We start from the raw sequence: 13,885 nt of genomic DNA, 5'->3' as shown, positions 1-13,885 counted from the left end.
GCTCTGTGGAGGGTACGGCTTAAAGTGGTCCTATAGACAGATACTCTTCCCTAAAGCCCAGCTCTGTGGAGGGTACGGCTTAAAGTGGTCCTATGGACAGATACTCTTCCCTAAAGCCCAGCTCTGTGGAGGGTACGGCTTAAAGTGGTCCTATGGACAGATACTCCAATCTCTTCCATAAAGCCCAGCTCTGTGGAGTGTACGGCTTAAAGTGGTCCTATGGACAGATACTCCAATCTCTTCCATAAAGCCCAGCTCTGTGGAGTGTACGGCTTAAAGTGGTCCTATGGACAGATACTCTTCCCTAAAGCCCAGCTCTGTGGAGGGTACGGCTTAAAGTGGTTCTATGGACAGATACTCTTCCCTAAAGCCCAGCTCTGTGGAGTGTACGGCTTAAAGTGGTTCTATGGACAGATACTCTTCCCTAAAGCCCAGCTCTGTGGAGTGTACGGCTTAAAGTGGTTCTATGGACAGATACTCTTCCCTAAAGCCCAGCTCTGTGGAGTGTACGGCTTAAAGTGGTCCTATGGACAGATACTCTTCCCTAAAGCCCAGCTCTGTGGAGTGTACGGCTTAAAGTGGTCCTATGGACAGATACTCTTCCCTAAAGCCCAGCTCTGTGGAGTGTACGGCTTAAAGTGGTCCTATAGACAGATACTCCAATCTCTTCCCTAAAGCCCAGCTCTGTGGAGGGTACGGCTTAAAGTGGTCCTATGGACAGATACTCTTCCCTAAAGCCCAGCTCTGTGGAGGGTACGGCTTAAAGTGGTCCTATGGACAGATACTCCAATCTCTTCCTTAAAGCCCAGCTCTGTGGAGTGTACGGCTTAAAGTGGTCCTATGGACAGATACTCCAATCTCTTCCCTAAAGCCCAGCTCTGTGGAGTGTACGGCTTAAAGTGGTTCTATGGACAGATACTCTTCCCTAAAGCCCAGCTCTGTGGAGTGTACGGCTTAAAGTGGTTCTATGGACAGATACTCTTCCCTAAAGCCCAGCTCTGTGGAGTGTACGGCTTAAAGTGGTCCTATGGACAGATACTCTTCCCTAAAGCCCAGCTCTGTGGAGTGTACGGCTTAAAGTGGTCCTATAGACAGATACTCTTCCCTAAAGCCCAGCTCTGTGGAGGGTACGGCTTAAAGTGGTTCTATGGACAGATACTCTTCCCTAAAGCCCAGCTCTGTGGAGGGTACGGCTTAAAGTGGTCCTATGGACAGATACTCTTCCCTAAAGCCCAGCTCTGTGGAGGGTACGGCTTAAAGTGGTCCTATGGACAGATACTCCAATCTCTTCCTTAAAGCCCAGCTCTGTGGAGTGTACGGCTTAAAGTGGTCCTATGGACAGATACTCCAATCTCTTCCCTAAAGCCCAGCTCTGTGGAGTGTACGGCTTAAAGTGGTTCTATGGACAGATACTCTTCCCTAAAGCCCAGCTCTGTGGAGTGTACGGCTTAAAGTGGTTCTATGGACAGATACTCTTCCCTAAAGCCCAGCTCTGTGGAGTGTACGGCTTAAAGTGGTCCTATGGACAGATACTCTTCCCTAAAGCCCAGCTCTGTGGAGTGTACGGCTTAAAGTGGTCCTATAGACAGATACTCTTCCCTAAAGCCCAGCTCTGTGGAGGGTACGGCTTAAAGTGGTTCTATGGACAGATACTCTTCCCTAAAGCCCAGCTCTGTGGAGTGTACGGCTTAAAGTGGTCCTATGGACAGATACTCTTCCCTAAAGCCCAGCTCTGTGGAGGGTACGGCTTAAAGTGGTTCTATGGACAGATACTCCAATCTCTTCCCTAAAGCCCAGCTCTGTGGAGGGTACGGCTTAAAGTGGTCCTATGGACAGATACTCTTCCCTAAAGCCCAGCTCTGTGGAGTGTACGGCTTAAAGTGGTCCTATGGACAGATACTCTTCCCTAAAGCCCAGCTCTGTGGAGTGTACGGCTTAAAGTGGTCCTATGGACAGATACTCTTCCCTAAAGCCCAGCTCTGTGGAGTGTACGGCTTAAAGTGGTCCTATAGACAGATACTCTTCCCTAAAGCCCAGCTCTGTGGAGGGTACGGCTTAAAGTGGTTCTATGGACAGATACTCTTCCCTAAAGCCCAGCTCTGTGGAGTGTACGGCTTAAAGTGGTCCTATGGACAGATACTCTTCCCTAAAGCCCAGCTCTGTGGAGGGTACGGCTTAAAGTGGTTCTATGGACAGATACTCCAATCTCTTCCATAAAGCCCAGCTCTGTGGAGGGTACGGCTTAAAGTGGTCCTATGGACAGATACTCTTCCCTAAAGCCCAGCTCTGTGGAGTGTACGGCTTAAAGTGGTCCTATGGACAGATACTCTTCCCTAAAGCCCAGCTCTGTGGAGTGTACAGCTTAAAGTGGTCCTATGGACAGATACTCTTCCCTAAAGCCCAGCTCTGTGGAGTGTACGGCTTAAAGTGGTCCTATGGACAGATACTCTTCCCTAAAGCCCAGCTCTGTGGAGTGTACGGCTTAAAGTGGTCCTATAGACAGATACTCTTCCCTAAAGCCCAGCTCTGTGGAGTGTACGGCTTAAAGTGGTCCTATAGACAGATACTCCAATCTCTTCCCTAAAGCCCAGCTCTGTGGAGTGTACGGCTTAAAGTGGTCCTATGGACAGATACTCTTCCCTAAAGCCCAGCTCTGTGGAGTGTACGGCTTAAAGTGGTCCTATAGACAGATACTCTTCCCTAAAGCCCAGCTCTGTGGAGTGTACGGCTTAAAGTGGTCCTATAGACAGATACTCTTCCCTAAAGCCCAGCTCTGTGGAGTGTACGGCTTAAAGTGGTCCTATAGACAGATACTCCAATCTCTTCCCTAAAGCCCAGCTCTGTGGAGTGTACGGCTTAAAGTGGTCCTATAGACAGATACTCTTCCCTAAAGCCCAGCTCTGTGGAGTGTACGGCTTAAAGTGGTCCTATAGACAGATACTCTTCCCTAAAGCCCAGCTCTGTGGAGTGTACAGCTTAAAGTGGCCCTATGGACAGATACTCTTCCCTAAAGCCCAGCTCTGTGGAGTGTACGGCTTAAAGTGGTCCTATAGACAGATACTCCCATCTCTTCCCTAAAGCCCAGCTCTGTGGAGGGTACGGCTTAAAGTGGTCCTATGGACAGATACTCTTCCCTAAAGCCCAGCTCTGTGGAGGGTACGGCTTAAAGTGGTCCTATGGACAGATACTCCAATCTCTTCCATAAAGCCCAGCTCTGTGGAGTGTACAGCTTAAAGTGGTCCTATGGACAGATACTCCAATCTCTTCCATAAAGCCCAGCTCTGTGGAGTGTACGGCTTAAAGTGGTCCTATGGACAGATACTCCAATCTCTGCTGTGGAGCTTTGCAGCTCCATCTGATTAATGCCCTCCTTGCCTGGTCTGTGACTTTTGGTGGGCGTCCCTCTCTTGGCAGGTTTGTTGTGGTGCCATATTCTTTCCATGTTTTAATAATGGATTTAGTGGTGCTCCGTGGGATGTTTTGGAGATATTTTTTTATAACCCAACCCTGATCTGTACTTCTCCACAACTTTGTCCCTGACCTGCTTGGAGAGCTCCTTGGTCATCATGGTGCCCCTTGATGAGTGGTGTTGTAGACTGGGGCCTTTCAGAACAGGTGTATATATACTGAGATCATGTGACAGATCATGTGACACTTAGATGTAACTAATGATGTGACTTCTGAAGGTAATTGGTTGCACCAGATCTTATTTAGGGGCTTCATAGCAAAGGTGAGGGGCTTCATAGCAAAGGTGAGGGGCTTCATAGCAAAGGTGAGGGGCTTCATAGCAAAGGGGTGGGGCTTCACAACAAAGGGGGGGGCTTCATAGCAAAGGGGGTGGGCTTCATAGCAAAGGGGAGGGGCTTCATAGCAAAGGGGAGGGGCTGCATAACAAAGGGGAGGGGCTTCATAGCAAAGGGGATGGGCTTCATAGCAAAGGGGTGAATACATACACACACCACTTTTCCGTTTGGACTTTTTTAGACATTTTTTAAATAAGTTATTTTTTTCATTTCACTTCACCAATGTGGACCAATGTCCATTACATGAAATCCAAATAAAATCCATTTAAATTACAGGTTGTAATGCAACAAAATAGGAAAAACGCCAAGGGGGATGAATACTTTTGCAAGGCATTGTAGGTAGGGGTAAAGTGGATATGCATCGATAACAAACAGCGAGGAGCAGCAGTCTAAAAACAGTGTAAAAACCATGGGGGGGTGTCAATGCAAAAATAGTCTGGGGGGGGCCATTTGATTAATTGTTCAGCAGTCTTATGTCTTGGAGGTAGAAGCTGTTAAGAAGCCTTTTAGACCTAGTCTTGGTGCTCCCGGTACCGCTTGACGTGCGGTAGCAGAGAGAACAGTCTATGAATAGGGTGGCTGGAGTCTTTGGCCATTTTTAGGGCCTTCCTCTGACATCGCCTGGTATATAGGTCCTGGATGGCAGGAAACTTGGCCCCAGTGATGTACTGGGCTGTATGCATTACCCCCTGTAGCGTCTTACGGTCAGAGGCCGAGCAGTTGCCATACCAGGCAGTGATGCAACTGGTCAGGATGCTCTCAATGGTGCAGCTATAGAAATATTTGGAGGATCTGAGGACCCATGTCAAATCTTTTCAGTCTCCTGAGGGGGGAAACGGTATTGTCGTGCCCTCTTCACAACTTTCTTGGTGTGTTTGGACTTTCTTGGTGTGTTTGGACCATAATAGTTTGTTAGTGATGTGGACACCAAGGAACTTGAAACTCTCAACCCGCTCCACTACAGCCCCGTCAATGAGAATGGGGGCGTGTTTGGCCCTCCTTTTCCACGTTGAGGGAGAGGTTGTTGTCCTGGCACACCAATGACAGGTCTTTGACCTCCTCCCTATAGGCTGTCTCATCGTTGTCGGTGATCAGGCCTACCACTGTTGTGGCGTCAGCAAACTTAATTATGGTGTTGGAGACGTGCAGGAGGGGACTGAGCACACACCCCTGAGGGTCCCCGGTGTTGAGGATCAGCGTGGCAGATGTGTTGTTGCCTACCCTTACCACCTGGGGGTGGCCATTCAGGAAGTCCAGGATCCAGTTGAAGAGGGAGGTGTTCAGTTCCAGAGTCCTTAGCTTAGTGATGAGCTTTGAGGGCACTATGGTGTTGGACACTGAGCTGTTGTCAATGAACAGCATTCTCACATAGGTGTTCCTTTTGTCCAGGTGGGAAAGGGCAGTGTGGAGTGCAATAGAGACTGCAATCATCTGTGGATCTGTTGGGGCGGTATGAGAATTGGAGTGGGTCTAGGGTTTTCGGGATGATGGTGTTGATGTGAGCCATGATCAGCCTTTCAAAGTACTTCATGGCTACCGACGTGAGTGTTACGAGGCGGTAGTCATTTAGGCAGGTTACCTTCGCTGTCTTGGGCACAGGGACTATGGAGGTCTGCTTGAAACATGTAGGTATTACAGACTCGGTCAGGGAGAGGTTGGAAATGTCAGTGAAGACATTTGCCAGTTGGTCCGCACATGCTCTGAGTACGCAAACTGGTAATCCATATTGCCCCACGGAATGTTGACCAGTTTAAAGTCTTACTCACATCGGCTGTGGAGAGCGTGATCACACAGTCTTCCCGGAACAGCTGGTGCTCTCATGCATGCTTCAGTATTGCTTTCCTCGAAGCGAGCATAGAAGTAGTTTAGCTCATCCGGTAGGCTTGTGTCACTGGGCAGCTCTCGGCTGTGCTTCCCTTTGTAGTCCATAATAGTTTGCTAGCCCTGCCACATCCGACGAGCGCCAGAGCCGGTGTAGTAGGATTCAATCTTAGTTCTGTATTTATGCTTTGCCTGTTTGATGATTCGTCTGAGGGCATAGTGGGATTTATTACGTCCGGATTCGTGTCCCGCTCCTTGAAAGAGGCAGCTCTAGCCTTTAGCTCGGTGTGGATGTTGCCTGTAATCCATGGCTTGTGGTTGGGATATGTACGTATGGTCACTGTGGTGACGACGTCGTCGATGCACTTATTGATGAAGCCGGTAACTGAGGTGGTATACTCCTCAATGCCATTGGATGAATCCCGGAATATATTCCAGTCTGTGCTAGTAGAACATTACTGTAGCTGAGCATCAGACCACTTCCTTATTGAGCGAGTCACTGGTACTTCCTGATTTAGTTTTCGCTTGTAAGCAGGAATCAGGAGGATAGCATTATGGGAGAGCTATGTCAGAACCAATTTGCTACGTAGCTAAAAATCTGGGCCAACGTTTGTTCTACACGGTCTCGGTGAACAGTTAAATGAAATAATCCTGTGTCGTAGCAGGCTAAAACAACTGCAGTGTGTTTCTAATCTGTCAGTATAGTGAAAGCACTAGGCCTTACTGAAGCATTGGTAGAAATCTCATCAGAGAAACAGTCAAACATTCATACAGGGAAATAGTCAAACAGTGAGACAGAGACACAGTGAGACAGAGACACAGTGAGACAGAGAAACAGTGAGACAGAGAAACAGTGAGACAGAGAAACAGTCAAACAGTGAGACAGAGACACAGTGAGACAGAGACACAGTGAGACAGAGAAACAGTCAAACAGTGAGACAGAGAAACAGTGAGACAGAGAAACAGTGAGACAGAGAAACAGTCAAACAGTGAGACAGAGACACAGTGAGACAGAGACACAGTGAGACAGAGAAACAGTCAAACAGTGAGTCAGAGAAACAGTCAAACAGTGAGACAGAGACACAGTGGCACAGAGACACAGTGAGACAGAGACACAGTGGCACAGAGACACAGTGGCACAGAGACACAGTGAGACAGAGACACAGTGAGACAGAGACACAGTGAGACAGAGACACAGTGGCACAGAGACACAGTGAGACAGAGAAACAGTGGCACAGAGACACAGTGAGACAGAGACACAGTGGCACAGAGACACAGTGAGACAGAGACACAGTGAGACAGAGACACAGTGAGACAGAGACACAGTGGCACAGAGACACAGTGAGACAGAGAAACAGTCAAACAGTGAGATAGAGACACAGTGAGACAGAGACACAGTGAGACAGAGAAACAGTCAAACAGTGAGACAGAGACACAGTGAGACAGAGACACAGTGAGACAGAGAAACAGTGAGACAGAGAAACAGTGAGACAGAGAAACAGTCAAACAGTGAGACAGAGACACAGTGAGACAGAGACACAGTGAGACAGAGAAACAGTGAGACAGAGACACAGTGAGACAGAGACACAGTGAGACAGAGAAACAGTCAAACAGTGAGACAGAGAAACAGTCAAACAGTGAGACAGAGACACAGTGAGACAGAGACACAGTGAGACAGAGAAACAGTGAGACAGAGACACAGTGGCACAGAGACACAGTGAGACAGAGAAACAGTCAAACAGTGAGATAGAGACACAGTGAGATAGAGACACAGTGAGACAGAGACACAGTGAGACAGAGAAACAGTCAAATAGTGAGACAGAGACACAGGCCGCATAATGTGATGTGTCAAGGAGTGTGTGTGTGTGTGTGTGTGTGTATGTGTGTGTGTGTGTGTGTGTGTGTGTGTGTGTGTGTGTGTGTGTGTGTGTGTGTGTGTGTGTGTGTGTGTGTGTGTGTGTGTGTGTGTGTGTGTGTGTGTGTGTGTGTGTGTGTGTGTGTGTGTGTGTGTGTGTGTGTGTGTGTGTGTGTGTGTGTGTGTGTGTTAGTCTTAGTCATCACATCTTACCCATCCTTGGAGAGGTATTGTCTGAAGAAGTCATTTGCTGCTAGCTTGATGGCTTTCTCTGGAGTGACCAGGGTTAAGTTCACCGCAGACCCTGTAACAATGAGAGGAAGTGAGAGACAGAGAGAAAGAGAGAGGGAGAGAGAGGTGTGAGAGAGAGAAAGAGAGAGAGAGAGGGGGGTGTGAGAGAGCGGAAGTGAGAGAGAGGGAGAGAGGGAGAAGGAGAGAGGGAGAAAGAGCGAGAGAGAGGAAGTGAGAGAGAGAGAGAGAGAGAGAGGGGTTTGAGATAGAGGAAGTGACAGAGAGAGAGAGAAAAGGGGAGAGAGAGATGTTTGAGAGAGAGGAAGTGAGAGAGAGAGAGAGAGAGAGAGAGAGAGAGAGAGAGAGAGAGAGAGAGAGAGAGAGAGAGAGAGAGAGAAAGAGAGGGAGAGATGTGAGAGAGAATTATGAGGATTTACCAATTCCCAGGCACTCAGGCTACTACTACTATTCTGTATACTGCTATGTGTGTGTGTGTGTGTGTGTGTGTGTGTGTGTGTGTGTGTGTGTGTGTGTGTGTGTGTGTGTGTGTGTGTGTGTGTGTGTGTGTGTGTGTGTGTGTGTGTGTGTGTGTATCAGGGTATCAGTGGTCAGCATATGGCACTATGACCTCACTGTGCTACTTGGCTTCAGTGTGACCTGTCACCTCCGCGTCCTCACCCAAACCTACCTCTGTACATTCCGAAGTATCCCTCTGAGCGGATGGTCTTTATAAGACAGTCGGACCTAAAACACACAACCAACCAGTCAATAACGGACCTAGAACACAGAACCAACCAGTCAATAACGGACCTAGAACACAGAACCAACCAGTCAATAACGGACCTAGAACAAAGAACCAACCAGTCAATAACGGACCTAGAACACAGAACCAACCAGTCAATAACGGACCTAAAACACAGAACCAACCAGTCAATAACGGACCTAGAACACAGAACCAACCAGTCAATAACGGACCTAGAACACAGAACCAACCAGTCAATAACGGACCTAAAACACAGAACCAACCAGTCAATAACGGACCTAGAACACAGAACCAACAAGTCAATAACGGACCTAGAACACAGAACCAACAAGTCAATAACGGACCTAGAACAAAGAACCAACCAGTCAATAACGGACCTAGAACAAAGAACCAACCAGTCAATAACGGACCTAGAACACAGAACCAACCAGTCAATAACGGACCTAGAACAAAGAACCAACCAGTCAATAACGGACCTAGAACAAAGAACCAACCAGTCAATAACGGACCTAGAACACAGAACCAACCAGTCAATAACGGACCTAGAACACAGAACCAGCAGATCTGTTATTGGCTGTTTGGTTGTGTGTTGTAGATCTGTTATTGGCTGGTTGGTTGTGTGTTGTAGATCTGTTATTGGCTGTTTGGTTGTGTGTTGTAGATCTGTTATTGGCTGGTTGGTTGTGTGTTGTAGATCTGTTATTGGCTGGTTGGTTGTGTGTTGTAGATCTGTTATTGGCTGGTTGGTTGTGTGTTGTAGATCTGTTATTGGCTGTTTGGTTGTGTGTTGTAGATCTGCTATTGGCTGGTTGGTTGTGTGATGTAGATCTGCTATTGGCTGGTTGGTTGTGTGATGTAGATCTGTTATTGATATTAACATGACACCATTATTACAAGATTAACATGGTATGATGCGTCTTACAGAAGGAAATAACAGCTTATTCTACAAAATTCCAAATAGATAGAGATTTAACTGGTGAAATGTGAGTTGTAGAAGCATTAAGTTCTGAGTTTGGTAGAGCGATTACAATACAGTCTTGGGTGGACAGTGTTGCTGTGTGCAGATGGGCATTGGTCCGCACCCATGTTGGGAAACTATACTGTGATACATACATGCTGGTGTAGAGTCGTGACCCATTTTGCTGGTTCTGCAGGCGGGTCTTGGCCAGGTCAATGGGAAACACACAGCTCACGCCGATCAGCCCTGCGATACCACCATTTATCAATTTGGCAGGCAAACTGGGGAGGAGGAGAGGATCATGGGAGAGGGGAGAGGAGAGGAGAGGAGAGGAGAGGAGAGGAGAGGAGAGGAGAGGAGAGGAGAGGAGAGGAGAGGAGAGGAGAGGAGAGGAGAGGAGAGGAGAGGAGAGGAGAGGAGAGGAGAGGAGAGGAGAGGAGAGGGAGAGGTGGAGAGGGAGAGGGAGAGGGAGAGGAGGAGGAGAGGAGAGGAGAGGAGAGGAGAGGAGAGGAGAGGAGAGGAGAGGAGAGGAGAGGAGAGGAGAGGAGAGGAGAGGAGAGGAGAGGAGAGGAGAGGAGAGAGGAGAGGAGAGGAGAGGAGAGGAGAGGAGAGGAGAGGAGAGGAGAGGAGGAGAGGAGAGGGAGAGGAGAGGAGAGGAGAGGAGAGGAGAGGAGAGGAGAGGAGAGAGAGGAGAGGAGAGGAGAGGAGAGAGGAGAGGAGAGGAGAGAGGAGAGATGGAGATGGAGAGGAGAGATGGAGATGGAGAGGGAGAGGGAGAGGGAGAGGGAGAGGGAGAGGAGATGAAGTGAAGACAGAAGCACAATTTGAGAGAGGAGACAAACCAGTATCTTTAAAATAACGCTGACATTTTATTTAACTTTTCTAGTGTTACATCATCCCACCGCGGACACCAAATATCACAATATGTTAATTTCATCAGCTAATATACAGAAGCAACATAAAACACACTGAGAATGTGATTGTTGAGCACAGGGAGAAGAAGGTCGCTGAGGAGGAGGAGAACAGTAGCAACGGTCATCAAAATTGTTAAAAACAATTAGAATACATGTAGTAATTGGACAATGAATACATTTCCTCCAAAAGTTTAGATCCGACATATTGACTGAATTAGAGCACATAAAACCTTTTACAGGTTCGGACAAATAACAAATGGAGTTCAGGAATTTGGTTGTAATTCCGCTATTTAATTTATTGTCAAATTTCACATTTCTTTTCTTAGAATACACTCATATGTTCTATTGGTGTCAGATATTTTATAGGTATTTTCTGTATTTGCATATATGGAAATAGATTAACATAAAGGGGTGGAAGAGGGCTGCAACGACCCAAAACATGCTTGGCCCACCTGCACTCACCTGGCTTGCGTTTACTTGATAGCTACCTACACAAATAGCTAGCTAGAACAAAGTGTTAATAAGATAAATTAATTTAAAAAGATTAAAAGCAATACAAATAAGTAAACGGACTCATTAATTACTGGTGTTGTCACATTCTGTTGCATAATTCAACAAGTATATCACTAGCAGGATTACCCTCAGATTAAAAATGTAAGATTACACCTCTAAACAGACTTTACATTGTTTGTGAGATCAGACATAACATCACTATAATCTGAGTGTTCATTTTCATAAATTGCTTTCCCAAAGGTTGCTGGATCGCATCCCCGAGCTGACAAGGTATAAATCTGTCTTTCTGACCCTGAGCAAGGCAGTTCACGCTGTTCCCTGGGCGTGTCGATTAAAGCAGCCCCCCCCCCCCCCCCCCCACCTCTCTGATTCAGAGGAGTTGGGTTAAATACGGAAGACACATTTCAGTTGAATGTTATACTTTCCCTGTACAACTGACTAGGTTATACTTTACAACTGACTAGGTTGTACTTTACAACTGACTAGGTTGTACTTTACAACTGACTAGGTTGTACTATACAACTGACTAGGTTATACTTTGCAACTGACTAGGTTGTACTTTCCCTTTACAACTGACTAGGTTGTACTTTCCCTGTACAACTGACTAGGTTATACTTTACAACTGACTAGGTTATACTTTACAACTGACTAGGTTGTACTTTACAACTGACTAGGTTGTACTTTCCCTGTACAACTGACTAGGTTATACTTTACAACTGACTAGGTTGTACTTTCCCTTTACAACTGACTAGGTTGTACTTTCCCTGTACAACTGACTAGGTTATACTTTACAACTGACTAGGTTATACTTTACAACTGACTAGGTTGTACTTTACAACTGACTAGGTTGTACTTTCCCTGTACAACTGACTAGGTTATACTTTACAACTGACTAGGTTGTACTTTCCCTTTACAACTGACTAGGTTGTACTTTCCCTGTACAACTGACTAGGTTGTACTTTACAACTGACTAGGTTGTACTTTCCCTGTACAACTGACTAGGTTGTACTTTCCCTGTACAACTGACTAGGTTGTACTTTCCCTATACAACTGACTAGGTTATACTTTACAACTGACTAGGTTGTACTTTCCCTTTACAACTGACTAGGTTGTACTTTCCCTGTACAACTGACTAGGTTATACTTTACAACTGACTAGGTTATACTTTACAACTGACTAGGTTGTACTTTACAACTGACTAGGTTGTACTTTCCCTGTACAACTGACTAGGTTATACTTTACAACTGACTAGGTTGTACTTTCCCTGTACAACTGACTAGGTTATACTTTACAACTGACTAGGTTGTACTTTCCCTTTACAACTGACTAGGTTGTACTTTCCCTGTACAACTGACTAGGTTATACTTTACAACTGACTAGGTTATACTTTACAACTGACTAGGTTGTACTTTACAACTGACTAGGTTGTACTTTCCCTGTACAACTGACTAGGTTATACTTTACAACTGACTAGGTTGTACTTTCCCTTTACAACTGACTAGGTTGTACTTTCCCTGTACAACTGACTAGGTTGTACTTTACAACTGACTAGGTTGTACTTTCCCTGTACAACTGACTAGGTTGTACTTCCCTGTACAACTGACTAGGTTGTACTTTCCCTATACAACTGACTAGGTTGTACTTTACAACTGACTAGGTTGAACTTTCCCTGTACAACTGACTAGGTTATACTTTACAACTGACTAGGTTATACTTTACAACTGACTAGGTTGTACTTTCCCTGTACAACTGACTAGGTTGTACTTTCCCTGTACAACTGACTAGGTTGTACTTTACAACTGACTAGGTTGTACTTTCCCTGTACAACTGACTAGGTTATACTTTACAACTGACTAGGTTATACTTTACAACTGACTAGGTTGTACTTTACAACTGACTAGGTTGTACTTTCCCTGTACAACTGACTAGGTTATACTTTACAACTGACTAGGTTGTACTTTACAACTGACTAGGTTGTACTTTCCCTTTACAACTGACTAGGTTGTACTTTACAACTGACTAGGTTGTACTTTCCCTTTACAACTGACTAGGTTGTACTTTACAACTGACTAGGTTGTACTTTCCCTTTACAACTGACTAGGTTGTATTTTCCCTGTACAACTGACTAGGTTGTACTTTACAACTGACTAGGTTGTACTTTACAACTGACTAGGTTGTACTTTACAACTGACTAGGTTGTACTTTACAACTGACTAGGTTGTACTTTACAACTGACTAGGTTATACTTTACAACTGACTAGGTTGTACTTTCCCTGTACAACTGACTAGGTTGTACTTTACACTGACTAGGTTGTACTTTCCCTGTACAACTGACTAGGTTGTACTTTCCCTGTACAACTGACTAGGTTGTACTTTACTACTGACTAGGTTGTACTTTCCCTGTACAACTGACTAGGTTATACTTTACAACTGACTAGGTTATATTTTACAACTGACTAGGTTGTACTTTACAACTGACTAGGTTATACTTTACAACTGACTAGGTTATACTTTACAACTGACTAGGTTATACTTTACAACTGACTAGGTTATACTTTACAACTGACTAGGTTGTACTTTACAACTGACTAGGTTTGTACTTTCCCTGTACAACCGACTAGGTTGCACTTTCCCTTTACAACTGACTAGGTTGTAACTTTACAACTGACTAGGTTGTACTTTCCCTTTACAACTGACTAGGTTGTACTTTCCCTGTACAACTGACTAGGTTGTACTTTACAACTGACTAGGTTGTACTTTACAACTGACTAGGTTTACTTTACATAACTGACTAGGGTTATACTTTACAACTGACTAGGTTGTACTTTCCTGTACAACTGACTAGGTTGTACTTTACAACATGACTAGGTTGTACTTTACAACTGACTAGGTTGTACTTTCCCTGTACAACTGACTAGGTTGTACTTTCCCTGTACAACTGACTAGGTTGTACTTTACAACTGACTAGTTGTACGTTACAACGGACTAGGTTGTACTTTTACAACTGACTAGGTTGGTACTTTACAA

General features: G+C 45.6%; 1 protein-coding gene across 2 annotated transcripts in view; it reads right to left on the bottom strand.

Annotated features, from left to right (window-relative positions):
* slc25a22a (solute carrier family 25 member 22a) overlaps nt 1-13,885 on the bottom strand; it is a 141,123-nt gene that overhangs the window by 41,444 nt on the left and 85,794 nt on the right. For both annotated transcript variants that reach the window (XM_031802130.1, XM_031802131.1), the window contains exons 3-5: nt 9,587-9,712; nt 8,399-8,454; nt 7,693-7,783 (exon numbers count right to left, since the gene is read on the bottom strand). In XM_031802130.1, the coding sequence (XP_031657990.1) occupies nt 7,693-7,783; nt 8,399-8,454; nt 9,587-9,712 (273 nt within the window). The remainder of the gene's footprint in view (nt 1-7,692; nt 7,784-8,398; nt 8,455-9,586; nt 9,713-13,885) is intronic.

Source organism: Oncorhynchus kisutch, linkage group LG22 (genome assembly GCF_002021735.2).
Source record: "Oncorhynchus kisutch isolate 150728-3 linkage group LG22, Okis_V2, whole genome shotgun sequence".
Taxonomy (NCBI): Eukaryota; Metazoa; Chordata; class Actinopteri; order Salmoniformes; family Salmonidae; genus Oncorhynchus; species Oncorhynchus kisutch.
The sequence above is the reverse complement of the archived record's forward strand: the minus strand, read 5'-3'. Positions and strand labels throughout refer to the sequence as shown.